Raw genomic sequence first — 25,918 nt, 5'->3', positions numbered from 1 at the left:
ACGGTCAGAACAGAAGAGGTTCAAATAATACTAGAAACGATGCAGGAACTCAAAGCTAACAGCAGGCTTGTGTTTTGTGGTGTTGGTTTGTTGTTACATCTTTCAGTGGTTAAGAACACTTTCCATAGGTGTTTTTTTTTTTTTTTCCTCAGAATCGATTTAAAAAAATAAATAAGAATTGCATATTTGCAGATTTTGTAGCCTCTCAGAGGCACAAACCTCAGATCATACAAGGCTTGGCTTTTTCGGTGAAATTTGATCATGTACGAATGAGGATGATATATGCTCGGGGGCAGGCCTACGCCAAAGATATTCATGAATGTGAAGTCACTGAAATGCACACGCACACACTCGCACAATCACACGGAGAACATGAGGGGTGTGTATGAGGAGATTCGGGCGCACTGGGTGTTCATGGGAGTTATCCTTTGGGAGATGCTACACTGAGTGAGCGTGGGAGACACAGCTACTCTGCCCTTGTGTACACCAATGTGAGCTATTTAGGGTCAGGTTAACTCTCCTCCCCTGGTCCTCCTTCCCAGGACCGAGCCAGAAAGAATACAGGACTCAGATTAAAACCGTTTACTCTTGGTATTCCTTTAACTATCACCAAAAATATACGCATATAACGGCCGACAACCGTAAACTGAGCCGGAAAAATATGGGACTTAGCGGCTGATTCCTGTATTCTTTCCATTCTTTCCATCTTCGCAGTCAACTTGCTAATAATCTGTTAATTCGTAGCTGACTGAGTTGAAAAACTGTGGTGGTCTGTGGCTGACAACAGATTTTTTTTTTTTATCAAGTGAGTAAAAATCTGAGACTTGGTAGCCAGTTCAAGGGCCAGTGGCCAGCTCCTGGTTTATTTTACTAAGTGGGGGAAAAAAATCCAGGATTTTTTTGGTAAAAATAAAATATGGGATCCGGTAGCCAACTCCTGGGAAAGAGACACCTCTATTCTGGAAAAAATACTATACTTTTAACCGGGTAAGAAAAAGAAAAATAACGGACTCAACAGCTAACTTGTGGAAAGAATACAGGACTTAGCGGCTGACTTGCGGGAAACAACACAGGACTCCCGTATTCTTTTCCGGACCTCAGCAGGATTCCGAGATATTAGATAATCAAAAACCTAGATTGCATATTGTGCACTTATACCATTAATATATTAACATTACTTCTTCTCCTTACCGCCTGACCACACCTGTGCTCTGTATGTGTTTATCATAAATAAATTCTGCTTTTTATTTTTTTGTAATTTTTCATCTTTTAATGTTATTTTTTTAAATGTACATCTATTTAATAAAAAAAGGAAGTAAATCGAAAACTCACAATATGGAAATGCTAATGAAGGAACAGTAACGATGTAAGTAGATGTCCCTGTGCTTTTTTTTTTTTTTACATGTTTTTTTTTTTTTTTAAAGGAGAGCACCGTTCACACTGATTTGGGGCCATTTATTTTAAGGGGGCCCTTTTATTCATCACTGGACCCCTTGGGGTAAACGTTACAGTACCTAGAGCTGTTTCAGCCAGCTAACTTCTGCAAGATCTCGGGCCTCTTGGAGTTTTAATTCCATCACTTCTCCGTGTCAAGGCCCAGATCAGAGGTGACTAAATCTGCCGGGATACAGCTGCTCTCCCATCTCCATCCGTCACTGCGAACCTCTCTGTGGACTGCGAAGAGTGGAGGGGCCAAAGAAATAAAAAATAGGGGGTTAAAAGTGCTGCACTATAATGTGAAAGTCCTCCACTCTTCCCAGAAGCCACCTGGGTTTATTTCTTTTTTGGACACTCTTGCCATTCCGAGTCACCTGAACTATACTAGGATATGAAAAACAGTAAACCGTAAAAGGAGTGTGGGCGGGGTCTATTTTTCTCTTAAAACCTTCAAGTAAGAGAAGTGACAAAATGTGGGAATGAGGCGATCCACACTAACACCCAAACAGTTCACATCGAGAGGTGAGACAGTGTGTCTGTGCCCGAGGGTGGATGTGTGTGCGTGATGGTGGGTGGCAGGATTAATGGGGTGATGTCCGTGAGTCACTCAGGAAAAAGTCCCAGAGAGGATTGATGGGTGCGAGAAGCTCCACAGAGTCTTTTTCCGGCCAGTGAGTGTCAAGGGGCGAGGAGGCCGCCGTTTGGTGAGTCCACGGTCAGACCATATCCTCTTTTAATTCTTCACCTCCTCATTTTATTCCTTCTCTTCTCCTTCTCGCTTTCCAAGCAGAAGTCTCTCTTTACGCGAGGAGAAAATAATTCCTTATCTCATCCTCCTCAGGAAACCTTCACACCTGTCTGTCCATCTCCAAAAAGAAAAAAAACCTTCCCGATCCCACAAACACTCCCACAGGAATGCCGGCTGCCGCAGTGCACAACACAAGACAACACTAGGGAAAGAAGAGAACGTCTTCTCTGCTTCCTGGAGAGCAGCAGCAGTGGCGGCGGCAGCAACAGCAGCAGCAGCGGTGGGCTTCACTACAGGGCCGCCACGCGTTCCCGTCCATGCCAAATCAGAGCGACAAGGTGTCAGCAAAACTCCCAGAAAGAAAAATAAAGTAGTGACAAAACATCAGAGGAGAGGAGGAGTTGACAGAGTGAGAGAGAAAAAGAGTGTTCATTAGCAGGGTGTGCCGGCCGCGCCTGCCGAAGCCAAAAACCCGCTCTGCTTCGTGAATTGTTCCAGTTCCTGCTTCCGCCTCAGACTTTGTAGTAGATGTTAGCCGGACTCTGAGGCGGCATCTCCTGAACTATGTAGACCGGGTGTCCGTAGTCACCGCTGACCTTCTCGTAGTGCGGGCAGAAGACGCTGTCAGCAGTCCTGAGCGGGATGATGATGTCGCTGGGCTCCGAGCCGTTATTGTTCCCGCCGCCTCCGCTCCGCTTCGGAGTTGCCAGGGTGCTTAGAGACAGCGTCGCTGCGTGTTGTGGTGAGTGCTTGCGGTGCCGCCGCCGGTACTTTAGTAGCAGCAGGACCAGCACGACGATGATGATGATTAAGATGACGCTGCCAGAGGCAATGGCCACAAAGATGGCCACCTCGGAAGGCATGACGTTTGAGGACTTGCCGTCGCTCCCGTTGTTTTCGTTGCTTTCTCTGGATGCTGGACCTGAAAGAAGAGAGAGAGGAAGGAATGATTAAGATGATGTCAGATTATTTGTCGTGCACGCTTTTTTTTCTCAAAAACACAGAAGCGGTAAAACAGCATATTAAGATCATTTTCATTAGCCCTCCCAAAACCGTAACTATGACTACAAATTTTTTTAAACATATTATAGTCTGCCAGATCCCAGGAAAAGCAAAGAAATAGTCAAATAAAGCATTATTAGTAATACTTCTTATAACCTAATGACAAAAATCCAAAAGCTATTACAATGCATCCAACTCTAACATGACACATTTCTGATTGGCTGGCCCTTATAAACAGTAGGTTTCAACAGCAGGTGGGTGGGGCTTCCGTGCCTATGACATCATACAGATCCAAGAATAGAAAAAAAACTGCAGTCTCTAAACTGAGAGCTTTTTGGCCGTCAGTAATAAGAATTCCCATCACGCATATGAGGGAAAATAAGGAAAAGCAGAATAGCTCAATGTTAAAATCGAAGCTGATAAGGTGTTTCTCTTCACCATGCTGCTGCCATGAGCAGCTGAGAGTGAAGCCTATACACTGAAGGCGTTTCTGTAAAGGTCACATTCGATTGGTGGCCATTCAGATTCAGCAAGTGAAAGCAGCAACCTTGGAAGTAGGGCAAACGCAGCCCGATGGGACAAACAACGGTTGGGGAGACGCAGGCAAAAACGGCACTTAGACAAATAGCATTTAGAAAGAAAAAAACAACAACTTAATTTTCCAGACTAATTGCCCTCGAAGGAAGAAAATCATAAAGAAATATTTGAGGTTGTCATCATGGCACATCAGTTATGAAAGCCAAGCTGCTCTTACTCCTAGGGAATAGAACTCTAAGGTGAGCGTGCTCCCAAGAGATCCTGTTCTCGAGATGGGAGTTTGTTCGTGGGCAGGCCAGAATAATCGTGTCCCCTCGTCTGTGGCTTCTTCCCATAGGGCCTCAAAGTGCTGTGGTAACAAGAGGGAGGTGGATATGGGATGGCAGGCAGCCCAAAGCAAGGACCCTTCGGTTGTTTTACAAGAGGATTATGCTGCCTCAGCCTGTAGCACCCTGACGCCCATATGCTCCGATAGGATGGAAGGATTTGATATTAAAAAAAGAAAATGAGAAACGAGAGCGAGATGCTGATGTCCACAGAGAGCAGAAGCTGAGCAAGGCCACGCCCTCACTGAACCACGACTGCTTATGTAGGTCAGCTTGTTTTTGTTCTTAACTCCTTCCTGGTTTTTTTGTTACTTCACTGCAGGAATTGCCTGATTGCCCAGTCCTGATTTTTTAATGTATCATTTTTTTATTTTTTACATGGGGAGATTGTGCTGTAATAGAGATAAGAGCTGTAGAAACTTGCAAGAACCGAGTCAGAATGGGTCATTAAGACACGGCAAACAGCAATCAGATCATTTTCTCGAAAAATGTCTCTTAATGTCCCGGGTTGGTGCTGGAGCGGGGCCAGTCTGGAGATACTGTGCAAGTCCTTGAAGGGGCCGGAGATGCCTATCAGTTTTATGGGCAACATTCAATTACTAGCTGACCTTTCATTCCTTCACACAAACACACACTAACTCAGCACTATCTGCTCTGAGATGGGCGAACAATCATGCGCCCCAAATGCCAAATTGTTTCGATAAATCCTCCCCTCGATTACCTCCCTGTCTCTGTATTTAGAGTAATTCTTACTTGATTTCTCCAGCACGTCGTTGGGGTTGTAGGGCTCCTTGTTATCTGGGTGCTTGGGGGAGGAGGGTACTCTGGTAGGGTCTTTGGGTGAGACGGGGTCAGAAGGATCTGAAAAATGCAGATAAGAAGCACAAGGATTAAACCAGGGCTGTTATAATCCAAATCTCATGAGAAAACATGAATTTTAACTCAAATCCTAATATTTTTCTAAATCTAACAGGATAGTTTTTACTGTCTAAACGTATTAATACTTAAACCTAACCAAAACATTTTTATTACCAGTATTAAACAGTATGTATATTTTTTACCGTACCGCGTGGTTTTTATTACCTAAATAGTGCCATTTATAATACTTTTCGTAATACTTTTAATGGAGAAATGCAAGATTCATTGCACTGCTCTCTGGTGTGAGAAGCAAGATGTTCCTTAAAAGTAAAAATGTAAAAGTGCATTCATATAAATTAGCAGATTTGAGACTGGAACACAAAAGACATCAAAAAGTTCAACTTTTGAAAGCTGAGATTATTTCACGAACATTCGTGAGACTGTGTTGGTTTAAACAAGGTGGTAAAACTAACAGAAGGAGTAATGCTAGGCTATAAAGAGTTTTTTTATTTCTCATGGTGGTACAGCCAAATCTTTTCCACTGATTCCACATAAAGGCAAGCTGTTTTCCCTTCATGACTCTGATATGACTGTAATCAACCATAAAGAGCTGCTAATGGTTGAGTTTTAGCTTCCACAATGAACCCATATGGTTTTAAATGCTGATAAAGTGTCTGTCAGCGTACGTGTTTTCTGGTTTAAACGCCGAACACACACTAAATGACGGAGTCATTCGCCGAGCATCTGCTGTTATAATCTCCGGGCTGAACTCTGTGCCGGAACCGCTCTCTGTCGAACATCGCTTTCAATAAATGCAGTGATTTATGCGGAGCTCGCATCAACATTTATAAGAAAACCATTTTCACCGTCTGTTCTGTCTTTCCTTCGATTAATTCCTCCTGACCCTCAATAGAGAGGGTCGACCCCGGGAAATTACCTCTCTGGTGACAGACTGGTGAATAATTATTGGTCCAATATGTCTGAGGTGTTGCATGCAGAGGCTCACAGATCAGAAAACTGGAAAGCCTTCGACCAGAGCGTATAGGAGCAGATGCTACCAGTGCATGGAAGCATACGGGATTACGTGTGTCTGTTTGGTTGAATTAACTTCTGCTAGATTACATTTCCTGGCCCATCACAGCCCCAGGTGTCATGGAGACGATGCTTTAACACACGAGCCTGCAATCCAACTATGAAATACTCACTTTGTCCCACTTTCATGACAATCTTCATGGACTTGGTCTTGCACACGCCACCCTCCTGGTTGTCAATGCCCTCCATGGTGCCGTTAGATGTTGCTGCAGAAAGAGAAAAAGAGAAAGGTCTGAATTAGCCACCAGCGCCAGGGAAAAATCTGTAGCCACGAACGCCTTAAAGCTATCTCACAAAAACAGCCAAAGACAACAGCAGCAGCTCGGCGGCAAGACACGACTCACACCCCCGTTAATAAAAATCACAATTTGCCGTTCATCACCTCCTACAAACTGTATTAGCTCAAGTAAATGCGACAGTAATGTCTCTAACTGTGCTGACACGGAGGCAGTTAGAAGAGGACTGGGATGAGAGGGCCCATGCTGAAAATTCGGAGGCAGGAATATTGTAAGCCGTAAGCCCTTTATTAAAGACGAACACAGTTTTTAGATAGTGAAAGACATTAAATGCTTCAATGTATGATAAAATACTGAACTAAATTAAAGACAATTAAATGATTTGTTCACAAGTACAATTAAATATTTATATTTTAAAAAACAAAAACTGAAATTAGAAACCAAAGTCCCAGTCCCAGAAGTAAAGCTCGGCTTTTCCTACATATAAAAATATTTCGGCACCCACCAAATAGGTTCTGACCTTCTTCCAAAGGAACATCACCAGGACTGTGGGGTGGGTTTTAATTTACTCCAGGTTGAAATACAATGCTGTTTATTAAATACCAAGAAATAAGAAGAACAGGCTTCTATCTAGCAAACAGGCGTAACTATACGTGGACCGGTCGTCCGTGAGAGCAACACCTGGTGAGGGTGGGGATTCAGAACTCCCTTTTAACCATAAAAGGGAGTTCGGGTAACCTCCAGAAAAATTATATTAATTAAGGCATGAAGTAGTTTTTTAGTGCAACTCCAAGTGGCTACACCCCTAAGGCAAGCCTACCTACAGATTTGCTAAAAGGTATATTCTGGCCAAAAATGACTTCTGGCTCCCTCACAGTAAGACTGACCTTCAGAGCGAGTACCTCCTGATTTTTATATAGCTAATGGCAGTAAATATTTGGATGGCTCTCAAATGAAATGAATTACGAGATCTTAAAAAAATGTTTAGATACGAGGAAACAGGAACTCTGGAAAGGTGGACATGCACAAATATGGCCCACTGCTTCACCTCTCCGCTGCCTCTGGAGGACGCTGGCAGAGTTGCCGCTGAATCACAACAGAGAACAGGCAAACACAGAGAGGAGGATGAAGAGGAGGGGTTAGTGGAGCTTGTGGTCTATCAGGTCAGTAACACAGAGAGCTAACGAGCTGCCGGGGCTTAGTAGCTTGGCTTTCGGCCAGCGCTCAGTGGCCCGCATTCAGCGCCACTTACTCCCTGAAAAACATCATCACATCCCGATCGAAACAGGTCTGAAATTTTAACTGTGCCTCCTCCTCGTCCTTCCTCTCTTTTCTTTTCCTCCCTTGCCCAGGCACCAATCATTTTGATCCAAATCCACTGGATTCAATAAGACGGTGATGAGAGCGGACACAAAGAGCATGTTAACAAGGACTCCCTCCTCCTCCTCCTCCTCTCTGGCTGACCTATGGCTTTCCAGGAGAGTCCAAAAAGCACATTACAGACAAAGCTCCTTATAGGCTCCTCGTGAGAGTGTGAGCGCTGATTTTATAAACCTGTTAGTTCAACACGCTTGAGTTTTAGTATCTTCAACCACCGTGAGGCATTAACTACTGTCACCTCCTCTTCTTCTTCTCCCCTTTTTGCCCCATATCACCATTTAACCCATCGGTAGCTGAAACACCTCTCTTTTTTAAAATAAACCCCTTTGTAATCTAATCCCTCTCAAACACGGCTGCACCAAATAAAAACACACTTCAATCTGGAGTCATTTTAAACTTTTAAATTCTTCTTCTTCCCCTTTAAATGTGAAAACACACACTCTCCGTGTGCCAAGGCTGCAGTCCAGGCGAGCCTGACTTGGATTTAAACAGAATGTGATTGTTGAATCGGCTCAGGCTGGCTGAATGACCAGGCCCTCCTCGGCCAGCCCGGCAATTGGCCACTTTTTCCCACTATCTGGCTAGCATTAACCAGCTAATCCATCCTGCTGGGGGTTTGCTTGGTGGAAAGAAGGAAGGGGGGGGGGGGGGGGGGGTGAATGGGACAGACCCCTCAGAAAATTAATTTAGTCACCAACTACCACTAGAAAGAGGAGGTGCGTGACCTTCGGGAAGCACGGGGAGAGAGAAAAAGAGCGGAAAAGGTCAGATTTTCCTTCAGAATTGGCAAAAGAAAGGCCAGACTGTGACAGCTCGTAAAGTCACACACCTTCACAACAAATGGGAGTCGAAAAGAGTCCTCACTCAGTGAAATCAGCCTCAAGCAAATCCCCCATCCTCACCCTCCTAACTTCATTTTCTCCTGTTTATCAAATCAAGAGGGTGGAAAATCACCCCGTGTTTAACGAGACAGTCAATTGTGAGCTGAGCTGCAATCCAGATAAAGACTGTGAGAGCAGCTCTCAGCTGGTTTTAATTTCTTTTCTCCTAAACAGCGAACAGCAGGAACAAAAATAAGGAAACCTTGAGGGCTCCAGATTTCTCAGCTGACTCTATGATAAGCATGTGATGCTTTAGAGAGACCACGAAGAACAAACTACAGCAGAGGAGGGACAGAAGATAACTACCTGGATTCTGCTGGTTCAGAGCCGCTATGGTTTGACTAATATGAACACATTAGCACAGGGAAGGATGGCGAAAGAGGGTAAAATAGTTCATGTTCACCTCTCCCCAGTGGGTTGAGACAAACGTGTGACATGGCAGGAAGAAGATGCTGAAAACAGACCTAACTTCAGAAAAGAGAACGTCTAAGATGATCCATCTACAACATGATCATAATCTCAGTCTGCCTGAGTGAGATTCTTCTCTGAAACGACACCGTGAGTTTCTAAAGATGTGCTGCACAATGAATGGCCTCATTTAAAAAAAAAATTAAAATAAATAAATAAAAAAAGCTGTCTGAGAATGACTCCTGGAAAAACGATGAAGAGACCCTCAGATCCGGAAACACGGTCGATATGTCATCACTCAAAATGCAGACTGGGATAATGTGGCACTATGAGGTCTTGAAGATCATTCAAAACAAAAATGTTCCTCTAATTCCGGATTTACCACTCTTTTGACATTTCCGAGTCCCGATTTGAGCCTTTCCCCTGATCTGGTTTTACGTAACTCTCAGCAAAAAGATTAATTATTTGTATTTCAGCTTTGTAAAACTGTCCCGCTCATGCTGCCAGATTCCCTGAGTATAATTAATACACAATGCACTGCCGAAAGACAAAGCTGGGCCGCCCATAAATAGTAGAACAGAGACATGGCGGCAGACGGAGAGGAAAGTAAGGAAAAAAACGATGGATGGATGGATGGATAGAAGATGTGATTACCAGCCGTCGTGCAGGTCACGGGCTGGTTGGCGCCCGTCACAGCAGCGTGTCCTAATGGATCGTGACAGGAAGGGTCGGCAGTGACCCTCGGAAAGAGGTCGCGGCAGAGCCGGGTCATCGTGAATATCAACGCTCGCTCACAAATACGATTTTAAAAGCAGAGTGACACGAAAAAGAAAAGAATCCACGTTTTGACGCATGCATTCAAATTCTTTCGATCAGACATTTAACGAGGAAAGTCTTTCTCACGAGAAAGAGGAGGAGAAGGGTGACGGTGGAGCTTTGGCTCCTCCTGCTCCTCCTGCCCTCTTTAGCTCATCTTTCCCTTACTCTGTCTGCTGCTATCCTCCCTTTCTCCCTCGTTAGCTCCCTTTCTGCCCCCTTTCCCTCCACATTCATCTCTCTCTCCCTTTCTTCTTCCTCTTCGGCTCATGTAATCATCTCGCTCGCAAGCTTCTCGGCTGCAGGCCACGCTGCCGCAAACAATCACATCAAACTCATCTGCTCCCAACTGCAGCAGCATTGTGTGCGGCTGCTTCAAAGAGGCACGCAGGCCGATACAGGACACACAGCTGCATCTTTAAACGTATCCGACCAGAAAGCCCCGAACGTAAAGAGCGGCGAGCAGGGAGGTCGAACGTGCCTGTCTAATTTCGGCCGAGCTTTGGCACAATACTCAACGCGAGGCAGCGCTAGCTAATCCAATTGGTTGAGACTCCAAATCTGTGGCATTGGTGCGGGGGCCTCGGCAATTGTGAGAAGAAATGGAGGATTAAACAGCGCTTAATTAATTACGTATCAAGCGCTGCTTTCCAAAACACTAATGAAATGCTCGGCGTGAACTTTCCCGAAGCTGTGTCACACTTCAATGGAAGTCTGTATATCAGTTGACAAACACACACACAGGAGCTTTCAGTTTAAACAAGCCAGACTGCAGGGCTACTTTAGGCCCAGCTATGGCACTTGTCAGGCATGACTCCAAGAAAACTGCAAGTATGGGCCACATTTGGCCCTAACATTCAGTCCATTTGGACCAATTCCAAGTCCAAAGTTGGTCCAGAGGTGGACTAAACGACCTATAGCGTTCCTAAAAGTAGAAGAAGGATGTTTGGAAGTATTATCCTAGATTCACCCCAAACGTGGACCTACACAGGCTAAATGTGGACCTGAATCGGTTTTATCAAGATTACCCAGATGCAGACCTACTCAGCCAAATCCGGGCAACCTTCAGTTCAAGCGGGGGTTAAGGTTTACAGGAAGTGTTTTGTGGGCCACACCACACCTGACATTTGATCCACGTAAGGTGGATCTGGGCCAAACATTAATTTGTATCTGGAATGGTGTTGATTAGGGTTAAGTGTCAACCCCACATGGTGGCTAATGTGCGCTAAAATGCTCCCAAAAGTCAAGGCTGACATGTGGGCCAAATGTGGAACCACACATATTGTGGACCTACATGGGCTAAATCATGCTACATATCAAATAACGAACACAGATGTCACACCACACCTGACATCTGGCTCATATGAGGCGGATCTGTGGCTCAGGTGCGGCTGCCAAACGTGCCCTGAGTCAGCGCCGGCATTTAAGGCCAAATGCGGGAAAAGCACTTAGCACTGTCTCAGGTGCTGGCTCGCTTTAGCGCTGCAAGGTAATGGCAACTGCACGCATCTTTTTTCTTTTCTTTTTTTGTTGTTGTTGATGTTTACTCGTGCAAAGCACCACCATGCAGCTGTTAAAGCTGCAGAAGTGGGACCAGAGCTAACAGAGGAGAAAAGTGAGGCAATTAAAAGTAAAACTCTCCCTCTCTCCCCTCTTCGGGCTATGTATTAGCATTTTGAGGGGAGCTGTGAAGGGAGGAGCGAGGATGAATCTGCAAGAACTGCAAAATTGGATTTTCCGACCATCTTTTTTAAGAATTGAACTTTCCCACCGCCCCTTTCTCTTCCAACTTGTCGACTCGGCAGGACGCTGAGTTTCTTTAGCGTGAAACTGAAGGATTTAGAGAGCGAGAAGGACGCACAGCGGACGCAACCTCGGGCTCCGCGCTGTGTAAACACCAGCTCATCAATAATTAACATCAGCTTTTGAGGTGGAGGGAGCCGAGGAGGAGACATCGCGTCAGTCAGAAGCCTTTGTAGTCCATGTGCACCTCCTCTAACACCAAAGTGAGCATACAGAAGCTAAAAGAAACATCTAACCTGCTATATTTACCTGAATACAAACCTCACCTGCAACACAGTTCAAGTACCTGTCAGGCATGCCCCACCATGCAAATAACCTGCAGCTATGACCTGTTAGAGCAGCTACTCTTACATGTTTGCTTGAAGTTAAGAGGAGGGTGTTGTACCTGCAAACCTGTTACCTGCACGTTTGTTTTGCAAACATTCGGCGTCCTGGATAAAAAGCAGTATTTCCTGCTCTCCTTTCATCCCCTCTTCTCCCTGCTTTCTTCCCCTTCCTTCACTCAGAAATATGGCCTTCCCCTTCTGTGACAGCTCACAGATGGCAGTGGCAGGGACTCACAGATGGTCCCCCCACCCTCCACCCTCCGTCAGCGCCACACAGATGGTTCAGTCCACCTCCCGTGTTTCAAACCAGGGGGCCCTCGCTAAGCCCCATACCAGCTTCCTCCCAGGATGGTGTTAATGCTGCACATCGCCAGCAGTCAGCAGCCACACCTGCACCCACAGGACTACAACCATCAAGATAATCAAAGATGATTTTACAGTCACGGGAAACAACACCCAACTTTAAATTTAAACGGATCCAATATGTTTATTTAATAGTTGGATTTTTCTTGGAACTTTGGATTTTCCCTAACTTCTCCTGGAAGCATTTCTGTTTCGATGGCCATCTTGGCAACACCTCAGGGCAGTTATTTTAAAACGATGAATGAATGAGGATAAAGCCACAGGTTTAACTCTATGGTAACCCAGACTTAAAAAGTTTGCTGACTTTGTATAAAAACGAACAACATCATCACTGACTGGATTCAAGCTTAAACATTAACATTTTGGCAACTAGCATGTTGTTGATTTTGAGCCAGAAGTGATTATCTAACAAGTAACATGGAAATAAAAAACTGCCACACCTTTAATGTTGCAAACTTTAAGCCTTGATACAATTTCATGAACCTGTACTGTGCAACAACACGATTGGCTATTTGGGACCAATCAGCCACAGTCTTCTTCACCGTCTTTGCGCTGAATTTGAAGAATCTACAGAGATCAAACTAGACTCTGAAATTTAAGGTATATATCTGTTTAAGGTTAACTCCCCCTTTAATTTATGTAAGCTATAATCTACCCCTCTGTGGATACTTACAGATAATGTAGTAGTCCCTTCCCCTGAAGAACTCCAGTCCCCACAGGTTGGGGCTGAACTCCTGAAACTTCAGGGTAAACTTGACGTCCTGGTCGGGCTTGACGCAGTTGAGCAGCGGCGTGTCGGCCTTGGTGATGGTGCAGCTCTCCAGCTGCTCCCTGGGCACCATGTACACCTTGTAGTACTCCACACCCTCGCCAACCCCGCCGTCCACACGTGGGCACACAATGTCCAACTTATCCCCAATCTGGGGGTATAATACCACGCCTTGGCCTGGCACGAATCTGAAAGGAGAGAGGGATGTTAGTGAGGCACCGAAGAACTGATGAGAAGTCATTCATTGTGCACTGTGGATTGGAGTGTTTGCCATTGAGCCTCTCCATACTCACAAAAAAAAAGAAAAGTCGGTTTAATAATTGATGTGGTAATTACTGATTGTGTCCATTAATTTTGGATGATGAAGGATAATGGAGGAATGGGAGCTGTGTGTGAGTGTGTGTGTGTGTGGTACAAAGTGACCCCAGTATCTGCAGATAAAAATCACTGAGCTTTTCTGGAAAGAGCGAATAATTAACTGGATAAATGAGGAGAAGGCGGCACGGTTGAGAAAATGGTGGAACATCGCTAGAATACAAAACAGGAAATTTAAAAAAAAAAAGAAAACTGTAAAAGCTCATCTCGGAGTTTCAGCAAATCCACAACAATACTGTCACAGAGAGGCAGAGAGCCTTGAGGGTTGCAGCTGAATTTCCCTAAATTTCTTCCCAAAGTAAAATAATGTTGTCATTTAGTTTCCGAGTGATGAGAGCCCCTGCAGCATTCCAGTGACTACACACACACACACACAGACACACACTCAGAGGTGAAGCCTCGTATTTATCTGCTAAACAAATTTTCCCCCATGCTCGAACACAATTTGGAGCGCTAACCACGGACACCCTGGAGGCTTTTTACGGTGTGCTGCGAATACCGGTGCACGTAAACACACACGAAGGCAAAGCAAATAATGAAATGTACTCTGGGTTTACGACCAGGAAAATGGGTCTTTACCCCAAAGAAATGGAGCTGAACAGAGAGTCTTACTTGACATGACTCATTACATGTATTCTCTGCTTGTCATGTATATAATGTGTCTCTCTAATGTATTTTGTATAATTTGCCTAAGGGTGTAAGTGCAGCAAGTTTCCTTCTTAAATTATTTTATTTTTGACCATTAATATGCACAGTTCCTATCAAAAAAATAAACAAATGATACAAAAGCTACTTGATCATTTACTGCATCTTTCTTTTGCTTTTGTTGAAGATGGAATAAAATAATTTAAGGCACACATGGTATAAAATAGCAATAAAGAAAATGTGGAATGAATTATTGATATAGAAAAAGTTGCATGAACCAGCAAAACGGTAGAGTTGGGATGGTGATAATGGTATATAGCAATAAAGTAAAGGTAGGATAAAAAAAATGATTGGGTTTGGATAAAGTACCAATACTGTAACGGACACGGTAATATTTTAATAATTCTTAACCCTAAACTATCAACAAATTATTAACAAAAAGATTTTAAAAACAATATTATTTGAGAAATTGCTTTGTTAACGTTCATTCTCATCATGTTTTTCCCCTCACAAACCTGCATCCCTTCATACATATTTACAGTAAACATAGCATCTCTGAGTGAACTCTGACCTCTGCCTGAAGGGTCGGCTCATTTCTGAAGCACTGAGATGGAAAACAGTCCTCTGAGCTCCAGGATTTCAGTTTTTTGTTTTTTTTTCTTTAAAGCTGACTACAAAGACAGGCACCGCAGGGCAGCTGCAGAACCTTTACACAGGAGACCTGATTCATAATTAACATATTTTACACAGGAATACGTGTTTTAATGGCTCTGTTTCTTTTCTCATAAGTATACTGGTTCCTTTCTCTATTGCAAATATTATTACATTTTCTAATGCGCATAAATATGACTTTCAAAAAGGAGCATCATCAAAACAAATCGTTATAGTCGAGCTGTTTTTCCCATCCTCCACAACTTCTACGCTTTATTATACGCTTTAATCCTGCAACTTTGGTCTGTTAGCCATCACGTTTAAGTGGGAAAAAAAAAAACAATGTTAAAAAACAAAAATGTACTTCCATACAACTTTCCATGATCTTTGCCACAGCAATGATCAGTTCTCGTAAAGTCCTGTAGTCACGAAAACATAATCGATTTTCCCTGTTTTTCATGCTAAAACAACATCCAGGACTAAAAACATGGTCTCAGGTGTGAGCCACGTCCTCTCTATCTCTGAATGTGGACTTCTTTGACCTTTTAAACAGGGAACATATTAATTTAATGTACACAAACACCAATCAGGAACATTTTAGACTAGAAAGAACAATAACTGCAGCAACATGAAAAACCCGTAATATCTGTGTCCAGAAACGTTATTCAGTAGTTTAGAGTTTATGACTATTTCACGAATTTCCATGAGACTGCTGGTAATAAAACATCTTCAGTATGGAGAATGACATCTTTTCTCTTAGGCTTAAAAAAATATAGAAATTTGCAAATCTGTCAAGGCTTGAAAGATATCTGCTGTTACTGTACAGTATGTCATATCATATACAGTGGCTGCTTCTCTTCTTCTGCCTGTCTCTATCGCTCTCTCTTTGTCTTTGAAACGTCCACATGCACACACACATACATTATTCCTCTGCATCATCTTCCCCGCTTCCAGTACAAGCACACACACATGCAGTGGATAACTAGGCCGAGCGAATATTTTCTATGCCCCCCGCCCCCCTCCAGAGACACACTCTGTGAAGATACAGTACGACCAGTGGTGGACAGACAGTGAAGAAGAGGAGAGGGAGAGAGGAAGGGTATGCAGCACCATCTGGCATCATCATCTCGTGTGTGGATGTGAGGGAGGATGTGGAGGGAGGGAAGGTCCTCTGAAGAGCCTCGGGGCTTCACTCGAACACAAATACTGTAGAGCTGTGCGCTTTAAAAACATGGACGTGTATATGTGTGTGTGACTGGAAGTGTTCATTCATGCGTGCAAGTGGGCATGTGTGTTTGTACAGGGGTAAAAGCAGGCAGGCATGCATGTGCTCATTTTAAACGTCTATAGGGCAGATTTACTAACAGGCCTGCACCCGTGGAAAACCGACTGTGGGATTTATTAAAGAGCTGCAGTGACGTTAGCAGCTGAAAGGCACGGACACGGTTGTTTTGTGTATGTATCTGAGAGCACAAAAGCTCCCCGTTAACAGGGCATTATTTAAGGCAGATAATGATGGCCAGAAGATCAAAATCAAGGCTTCAAAAACAACAATTAAACCTCCTTTATGCTAGATCAGACTAAACCCACCCTGATTCTAGCTACAAACCTGAAACACGACTTTAAATTCACATAAAATATTTTAAAAACGTGTGTTTTGCCACACACAGGCACACACCTCCTGAACACACATACACAGATGAAGCGAGTTAATAATTTCCGATGTTTTTCCGATAGCAAATTTGATCAAAACCTCTGTAACAATATTATCAAGCAGGGTGTAGGAACTCCTGCTCTGCTGCCATCAGTGCTATCTCTACAGGAAGCTAGCTACTAGCAAGAAATCAAGCATGACTCAGATATTTAAGAGCCACATGAATACACTGCAACGCCAACATTAAGCAGTTATTAGACCTCGCCGGCTCCTCCTTTTATGCCTCAAACACCCACTTTAGTATGACTTCAGCCCCATAATTTAAACAAATAGCAACACCCAGGGCTACTGTACAGTTTTAAAAATCACAAGCAATCCTGTTTAAGACAACAAAATAAAAACAGAACCCAGCAATTGTCAAAAGAGCATATTACAGTCCATGTAACAGACATTATCTGATGCTTTTATTTGCCACAGTAAAGTGACAGTAAAGTGAATCTTTTTAGGAGATTTTGGACTGTAGATCTAAAATGACCTTTGACATCAGGAAGGTTTTATATTTTTAGTGTTTTACAAAAGCCTAGTTTGAATTTTGGAGGTGGCATTGCTGTTACATTGCTTTTATTTCCCTTAATCTGTAAAAAAAAAATAAAAAAACTAGTTACATGCATGTACTCACAGAAAAACAACTATATCTCAAAATAAAATAATAATTAAGGGATAAAAAACTCAAATAATTAATCTTACTTTCTCTTAAACACACCATCAACAAATGCAATGCCTACAGTGAGTTAACGAGAAACTTGAGTCATTTTCAGTCCAGCGGGATCCTTGTCACCACTTTATGCGTTAGCCGGAGGTAAAAACACAATCATCCATCATATTTCAGATAAAGTGCTCATAAAGAGAGAGTTCAGCAAAAAAGAAAACCAGTAGCTGCTTAAAAGGGGCTGAAAAAGAAACACAAAAGGACAACAACACGGTGTTACCGGATACCTGGCCCCCCGGTGGGCAGGTAAGGCCGAATACAGAGAGGCTGATGACAATGCCAAATGGGGACACACAAAAACAAGCCTGCCCCTCCACCTCATGATTGTAAATGCATTTGACCCCCACCGTGCTATAAGGCCCCTCACCCCGTCTATAGTGCCCCCCCCCCCGGCCATCATAAATATTCCTGAACCAAAAGAGCCCCAAGTATTCTGGCACGCATTCTTCAGAATAAAAGAAAAGAACTTCCACAACATGTTTACCAGCTTATAGGGTGCTGATTTCCTCATTAAAAAGATGACCTTTGACCTTTAATGGACTGCTGTTGTTTCTGCAGTAAAAAGTCACATGATGCTAAACAAGTCTGTTTCTTTTTGACCACGGTGGTTAAACAGGACCTTTACTTCACATTATTTTAGTTTATGTCATTTGATCAACTGGAAATTTGTTATGTAAAGTGTGTTTTAATCTACTGCCTCCATTTTAGTCACTGACATGGAATAAAAACAGAAATGCCTTTTCTATGACGGGAGGGAGAAGCTAAGTACTGTTAACGCAGAGTGAAAGCCCTGAATTCAACATGTTACGTAAGTAAAAGCAGTTAACTATTATCCAGAATAACACATTAAAGTATTAAAAGATACATGAAGCTATGACTAGATTATTATCTCACATTAACCCATAAAAAACTGGATTTTATGGTTCATTAAAGGGTTGAAAACTCTGACATCAAAAGCACATTAAAATAATCAATTTACTGTAAAATCACTAATCCAAATGTTGTTTTCGCCCTTCAGTCTGTGTGCAAAAATCTTATTTTTCAAATATATCTAACTAGCATTTTGAGTTTGAAACTGTAATAAACTTGCCTCAAAACACCCCGCATTCAACATGTTACGGCAGTAAAAACATGTAGGTATAATCTCAAAAACATCAGTTAAAGTACTAAAAGACAGATGATGACATGACTGCATTTTTCCCACTTGCGTATTCATTTTAAAAACAGGATTTGAAACTGCAACTAATGACGACTTCGATTATGATTTATCGAATCAACGAATTTTAGTTACGATTCATTAAAATGTTTGAAACTGTGAAAAACACTGTGGTAAGAGCCCTTAACGTGCCAATTTTCTGTCAGATCACTAATCCCCTCCTTTGTTATATGCTATACTCAATGATCTTCACATGTTTGTGTGTGAAAATCGCTCAGAAAAACGTACTGTAGTAAAAATTCAGTATTTTCCTGTGTTGGTGATGTACTGGAGCACAACAAACTACAGCACTTCAGTCATGAAGCGGTGGAGAAAACATGTTAAAGTATCAGGCAACAGCCAAAATTAAAAGATGAAGTAAAAGAACCTGAAAATCCTTACACGTACCTGCTGAACCCACGAACAGGAACTGAACAATAACCGTGCCTTCTCAGGAATCACTCTAAACGCACTTTACACGAGTTTGACAAGAAAAACTGAAACTGATCAAAAGAAAAATGTCCCTGTGACTCAAATGACTGATTTTTCATATCGGATTCATAATAAAACAGGAGTTCCCAGTTTTGCACCACTGGAGCACATTTTGAATTTTACATAGATTTTATTGTTAACAAATGAGCTGATTAGATCCTCTATTAACCGACTTGTCTGTAAACAAGTGAATGCTGTTCATAGTGAAATTATTTAAGAGAACAACGTCTTCATGTTTTCTTTGTGGAAATCTGAATTTTCATTGTAAGCTGAAGCTGTCAGAGGAGTTACGTGAATTTAAAAGTGCAAAGAACAAAAGTAAAGGTGTGAAAAGAAAAGTTCTTAAAGGGCATGTAATGGAGTTCATAACACTACTAACTTGGCCCCGTCTCTGTCTGTTAATCTTACTGCGACTTCCTGGTAAAATGAAAATAAAAATCTAAAAATAAACATCCCAACACTGCCTGCGCCACTGAAACACAACGTCTCAGCCTTTAACCCTCCAGAAAACTGTGGAAAATCTTCTATATTTACGTTTATTTGTTTGATTATTCAGCAAAAAGCAGCTAGATTTCTGTCAGTAATTTCAAAGTTTACAGAAAAGCTTTGTGTCACCCTCACACCAACAATTTAAACCTGTTAAAGTCAAATACTTGCTGTGTGTAAAAGGACCGAGGGTGTTAGGAAGCCGTTAAACGACAGTAAAAGTTTCCTACGGGGCAACAAAACCTGACCAGAGAAACCGGTTTAAATAAAATAATCAAAAATTCTAATCCATACAGCAATAATCATTACTATCACACATACAGCTTTACAAATTCATATTCAGAAGGTAAAAAAAGATCAAAGTCAAAGAGCCAACTTTTCTTTTGTTCCTGTTATAACTGGATACACAGTCAGATTGGAGTAAAGCGCAGGTAAAAACAAATAACACAAAACAATAAACCACAAACACGTAGGTGGACAAGGTGGGTTTTTAAAACAGCGGGAAGAAAAATAACACTTGCATATTTTATATTTAGTTCAACAAAATCACACTGAAGACATTGAAAGCTACAGCTGAAAAGGATTTCTTTCATTTATGTGTCAGAGTTTTTGCAGTTTCTATTGTTTGAGGCATTTAAATGTTAAAATTCATTAAATCTATGTAAATAAATATAAAATCAGAATGGAGTTAGTTTAAAAATATGCACATAAGGCATAAATTAATGATTTTCACTCCTCCCCGACACACTTAGTTTACTTTACACTTCTGTTGTGACAAACTGCCAACTTTTTTACTACTTCACATACTTATCTGTTAAAATACTTAACTATTAAAAGTTTTTCCCCAACAACTGTTAGTGAACAGGCAGAAAATCACAGGGAGAGGAGCTGGATGGAGACCCCGGGCCTCACGGGGCCTCTGTGACGGCGCAGAGAGGAGGCGAGGACAGACGGGGTTCATCTCTACAGCAGCAAAAAGGAGTTCAAGATTTTTAAAGGTTTAACTTTGCTGTGATGAAAGTGACATAAATCAGGCTCACAGGTAGGCGACACTTGAGTGAGTCTTCAAAGGCTTACATCTGTTTTCTCGTTTATCTTCTAAGTGTTTTTAGTGTTTGTGGAGGGCAGGGTAACAAAAGGAGCTCAATGGTAAAAGAAGAAAAACAAACAGAAAGAGGAGCATCCTGTTTGTCCCTCCACTCCCTCTATTTTCAGACTTTCTGGTGGATTTGTGTGACCAAATGGAGTCGCTGACCTCTTCCTGCGGCCCTTAAGTCATGAGCAAACGGCGAGGGGAGCTGGATGTTTAGCTGCAGCGAGGGTTAATCGCCCTCTGTCGGACGAGACGTAGTGGCCTCGTATCTTTCATCTGACCCTAGGCAGCTAAACATAACCATCGTAATCACCCAGAGAGATTTTCGTCTTCTTCTTCTCTCCCTGTTCTTTCATTATATAGAGGCAATCACGAACTGCTTCTCCAACTTTTCATCTGAATCATCTTTATGCCTGAGACTGAAATGCTAAATAAACATTGGGTTGGCGTTAAAACGCAGAGGAATCCAGCCAGTATGCTGACACTGACGCTGGAATAACATTGATTTATAGCTGCTGTAATTGTGATTGGTTGAGCATCTGTTTCTCTGACAAACAACGTTGAGGCAACACATAAACCTCCTCTGTAAATATGTCAGGCCAGTATTTATTTATTTTCTAATGTCTTAAAAACTGAATATTCATCAAACACATGCATTTTATTTTTACTTACACTGTATATGTAATCATTCGTGGTTTTATTAAACACCTCTAACACTTAACCAACTAACATAACTAATGACAAATAAAACATGAATTATTTTACACCACTGCCCTCAAGGAAGTAACACTAACTTTAGTCATCTCAATTAGCTTACCAGTCAGACAGTATCAGTTAGCCTGGACTGGTTAAGTTACCTAGGATCAGCTAGGTTTGGCTCACTCAGTTAAGTTTGCTACTATTTCAGTTATCTAGGATCTGTTAAGTTAGCCAAGATCACTTAATTAAAACTGGCTATCTTAGCTAACTGATACTAGTATCAGTTAGCTAAGACAGATTAAGTTAGCTAGGATAAGCTAGGTTTAGGATAATGAAAGTTAGCTAAAATTACTTAAGTTAGCTAAAATAGGTTAAGTTAGCTAGAAGAGGTTAAGTTGATTGGTATCAGCTGGCTTGGACCAGCTAAGTTAGCCAGGATCAGTTAACTAGGATCAGCAAGGTTTGCTAATCTTTGAATTATCATGGTTCAGTTTACCAAAAAGCAGTTGTGTTATTTAGGATCAGTTAAGGATAAAATAAGTTAGCAAAAATACTACTACTAACAATTTTTTAAAATTATTTTCTACTGTAGTATAGTTATATTTCAGTTGCTCTAACAAAACAGACACAAAAACACTAGAATCGGACTCCTCGTCACTCATTCAGGAGGTTTCTGCATCTCTGCGCCCCCTCCCTCCGTCCCTCCCTGCATCCCTCCACATTCACAAAAGGACCCTGAGAGGTGCCCCTGTCGCTGCCCGGTCACAAAGGGCCTTTGGGGGCTGCTGTGTAATCTCTTAATGAAGTGCAGAGGAGGAGAGGGAGCGCTTCTTTTACATAAAACCATGTAAAGCAGGCCTCGCTTTTGTTTCTCCCTCCCAACTACAAAATGGATTACCACACGAAGGAGGAGGAGGTGGTGAGGAGGAGGGGGTCATTCTCTTGTTTTTTTGGGGGGGGGGGTTTGGTGTTGTTTTTTGAGGGCAGTAAAGTAGTAAAGCTACAACAATGAGGCTTAATCCTTCAGATTTCCAACATCCATCCTCAGTTGAATAGTCAAAGAGGAGGAAGAGGAGGCAGGGGGAGCTCGACCTGTTGATGAAGACACTAAGGACTTTCAGGGTGTTATTTAACCCAAGCAAAAGACGGAGAGTTTAAAAACTACCAAAAAAAAAGAAAGAAAAAGAAAAATCAGCCAATGAGATCATTGTGTGACCTCTGACCTCTCCACTCAGACACAGGAATACTTTTGCTTTCTCCCCCCCTCCTGTTTGTCTGCTTATCAGAAGGATTATTCTTAAAGGTCTGGATAAAAATCTGAAGAACTGAGTTTAACTTAGACGTGATGATCTTCCAGAGCTAATCTAGATCCAAATCAGGGAGTTTTTAGAAGGAAACGTTTGACATTTTCAGTCAAATGTCATAAAAACTGACTTTTTAAAAATAATAAGAAAAAATAAATAAATAAAACAAACTAATCCAGTTCCTGCAGGTGAGGGTGCTCCTACGTCTTTTTAAAATAACTACATAAATAAAACTGAACTGAAAGTATTTTTACTAAACACTGTCTCAGGTGTGCAAACTTCAAATACTTAAAGATTTAATTTAAAGATTAATCACAGCAATCTCTGAAATAACCCGAAGATAAATAAAAATAAATTAAATTATTTAAAGTGCGCACACACATAAAATAATATTTTTGATCAAGATTAGCCTCTAAAGGTCCAGACTGAACCAGCATCTAAACTGCGCCCTGCACCAACACTCGCCTTAATGAATTTTTAAAAAGCGCATTTTTTGCGCGTCTTTTCTGAAATTGCGCTGATTTTCTGCGTCACAAAGGAACACAGCGCCAGTCAGGTTAAAGGCGCACATTTCCATGACTTACACCTGTTCTAGTGCGACCACCAACCAGAAAACGTTCCCGCTCTGGAGCCTTTTAGCTGCAGGAGTTCGCCCGTGACCAAACGGCCACAAAGACGGGCGCCCCCCGCCGGGCTGCACGCAGGAGTACCACCTCCTCTCTCTCCTCTTTTATTTTTATTTTTTAATTTCCATTAGAAGAGTTTAACCGCCTCTCTGAATATTCACCAGAGCAGAGTTCAACCCCTCTGAGGCCTTTTCTGTCCGTCTGGCAGCAGCGAGGAGCGGCTGGAAGCGTTTGGGGAGCCGCCGGTTCACTCCAACTTCCAGAAAAACTTTTCACGTCCTAAACACATTTACCCCACAAACTAAAAATCCACCTCATTGCTCAGGGGGTTGAATTCACTGTTTTATATTTACCCCCCACACGCACTCTCCTACACACACACAACCCGCAGCAGAGCATCTGAGGCCCGGCGGAGCGTCCCGGCTGCCCCCGCGGAGACTCCCCGCTTCTCGGTAAAACGAAACATTAACATTTCAGCCACTGAAACAGCTCCTGTCCTCTCCCCTGTCACCACAAACACGCGTGGCAGCAGATTATTATCACAACAAAGCGTGAAAATTTAACTTCATCCGCAGAAATCTGCCCCAAACACGCCGCCGTGACGCACGGCCGAGCGGGCCCGAGCCGAACGCTGCGCGTAAAGACGCCCCGACGAGCCGCAAATCTGACACGGATCAGAGTTTAACCTCTGAGAAACTGCGCCGGAGGAGTGCGAGAGCACACAAGCGGGCTATTTTCTAACCAACCATTAACGTGAAGCTCGAAGGCGAGCTGACACGAAGGGTTAACTCCGAAAAAAACCCCAGCTTTTCTCGCTCGACACGAGACAGAAACCCAGTCAAATAGACCCTGAGAATACCAGCCCAGGATTAAAATCCGAGGCTCTTTGTTCCGCTCCTCTGCGCGCTCATGGGATGGATTTCAGTCTAGTTATTACTATTATAATTTTTATTTAATTATTATCATTATCATTATTATTATTATTATTATTATTATTACTACTACTACTGCGTCTGGGGGGGTTTCTGAGCGGCACTTACTTGGTGTTTGTTGTGTTCCAGTAGATGGACTCCAGGATGAGCGCCCGGCACAGGTCCACTTTCAAGGCAATAAACAAAACTCCAAAATAATATCTCCACATCGAGTCCCCCATGGTGAGCCTGTGCGCCTTCAAACCAGCCAAACGTCCACACTGGGAGGAGAATGGGAAAAATAAACAACAACAACAAAAAAAAGGCCCCAGAGAGACAGAGAGGGCTGAGGAAAGTGTTTTCAGCTTATATCCCGATCCAGGGGGGATGCGCACGGACCACAAACCCCGATCAGAGCATCTCCAGATGCACCAAAAACCAAACGGCAGCAGTTCATTCGGCGCACAGTGCGTTTGTATTCTCCCCGCTCAGCGCGTAAAGGCTGGAATACATCCCATCAGAGAGCAAATCAATACCAATATAAATCCCTCTGCGTTATAGTCCAGCAAAATCCAGCAGCAGCACAGAAAAGGAGAGATGGCTGGTGGTGGTGGTTGGTGGTGGCTGTTGTTGGTGGTGGTGGTGGTGAGATATTCCCTCTTTCTTTCAGCTGGTGAGCAACAAACTGTGGGTGACAGCAGCAGAGAAATGAGGAGGGCGAAACAATGAGGTCGGGTGGTCAAAATGAAGAAAATGATCACATGTGAGAATGAAAGAAATAAAAGGAGCTGGGATGGAACTTCTCATACTATACACCCCTCCAAAAAACGCACACATTCACGGATATAAACACACACATACACACACACCAAAGTGTTTCTGCTGCTGCGGCGCAATCCTGCAGATCCGTCCTCCCGCAAAATAAACCAAAGAGCGCAGGGAGGATGAAGCCTCAGCGGCTGCTCCGAAACCTGGATGGAAAGTAACTGCAAGGGACGGCTACTGGGAATATTTGCTGAGCATAGGCCCCGCCCCCAGCGGCCGCTGATTGGTCCTCGTTTGGTTGGGGAAGTCAATTGGAGCCGGGCTGTCACTCAAAGAGGGCAACTGGTTCAGTTCAGAGGGGCGACTGTGCGCAGAAATGGGAGCCGAAAACCCACCGACTCACAGTCCAGCCGGAGTCCGTGCAAATTCACCCACATTTTAGCATCAGGTATAAACCGAAAAACGAGGGAGTGCGAGCGTAAAGCTCCTCATCTCACCTTTTTAAAGGTTTACGCAGCGCACCGGAGTCCATGTAAATAAAGTGCGTTTTTGCTCCGCAGCGCGTTCATTGCAAAAGAAACATCATGAAAACATTTGCTCCCATCAGGCTCGTACACGGGACTGTATGTGTGTTTGCTGCAGGAGCTCACACACGTACACACTCACACACACTCGAACTCAGCAGGTCGAGTTTTTCCGCAAGCCAAGAGCGCCCACTAGCGGAAAATCTGCATCAGAGACAGCCGAAGAAAAAGATTTAGGTTTATCTTACTTCTAAATTAAAGTTTAAAAAGGAAAAAAAAGGATAAAATATATAGTTTTAATTAAGAAGGAGTGACTCGGGACAGAGTTTAATGGATTTAAAGGAGGAATTTAAACACTCTTAAAGGTTAAAAGGGAGTTTTTCTATGTGCAGTTTTTTTGCCCTTTAATAAACGTTTTCCACTTTTCTAGAAACTCAGACTGATTAACATGAGTCATGACCTGCATGTTCACTCTTAGCTGTCATTAAACACGTTCACACCTTTAAAACGTTTTTTAAAGGCTCGGAATGACGTTTCAGGACTCGGTCCCTCCAATGGAGACATTTTAGAGACTGTTAACATGCCCACACTTTGTCTAATTCACTTTTTATATTTTATCTCATACCTGTATATTGACATGAAACACATTCGCACTTTTATGAAAAAAAAGGGTTTTACAGGATTAAAGTTTTTCCCCTTTAATAAATAAAAATTCCAGCCTTCTGACATTCTCACAGTTGGTTTAAA

At 42.7% G+C, this 25,918-nt stretch overlaps 1 protein-coding gene across 2 annotated transcripts; it reads right to left on the bottom strand.

The window, feature by feature from the left end:
- Positions 1 to 1,377: 1,377 nt before the first annotated feature.
- On the bottom strand, positions 1,378 to 24,908 carry efnb2a (ephrin-B2a). 2 transcript variants are annotated; one of them, XM_080902652.1, is made up of 6 exons: positions 24,752 to 24,908; positions 24,012 to 24,567; positions 12,887 to 13,170; positions 6,114 to 6,206; positions 4,804 to 4,911; positions 1,378 to 3,107 (listed from the first exon to the last, which is right to left on the bottom strand). In XM_080902652.1, the coding sequence occupies exons 2-6, from the start codon at positions 24,122 to 24,124 to the stop codon at positions 2,698 to 2,700; spliced, it is 1,008 nt and encodes a 335-aa protein (XP_080758778.1). In that variant the 5' UTR covers positions 24,125 to 24,567; positions 24,752 to 24,908; the 3' UTR covers positions 1,378 to 2,697. The 2 variants fall into 2 exon arrangements, with proteins under 2 accessions (XP_080758778.1, XP_080758779.1); XM_080902653.1 differs by having other exon boundaries at positions 24,012 to 24,875.
- Positions 24,909 to 25,918: the final 1,010 nt, after the last annotated feature.

The sequence above is a fragment of the Rhamphochromis sp. 'chilingali' genome (genome assembly GCF_963969265.1).
Source record: "Rhamphochromis sp. 'chilingali' genome assembly, chromosome: 14".
Classification (NCBI taxonomy): Eukaryota; Metazoa; Chordata; class Actinopteri; order Cichliformes; family Cichlidae; genus Rhamphochromis; species Rhamphochromis sp. 'chilingali'.
This window is presented reverse-complemented; position numbering and strand designations above follow the sequence as displayed.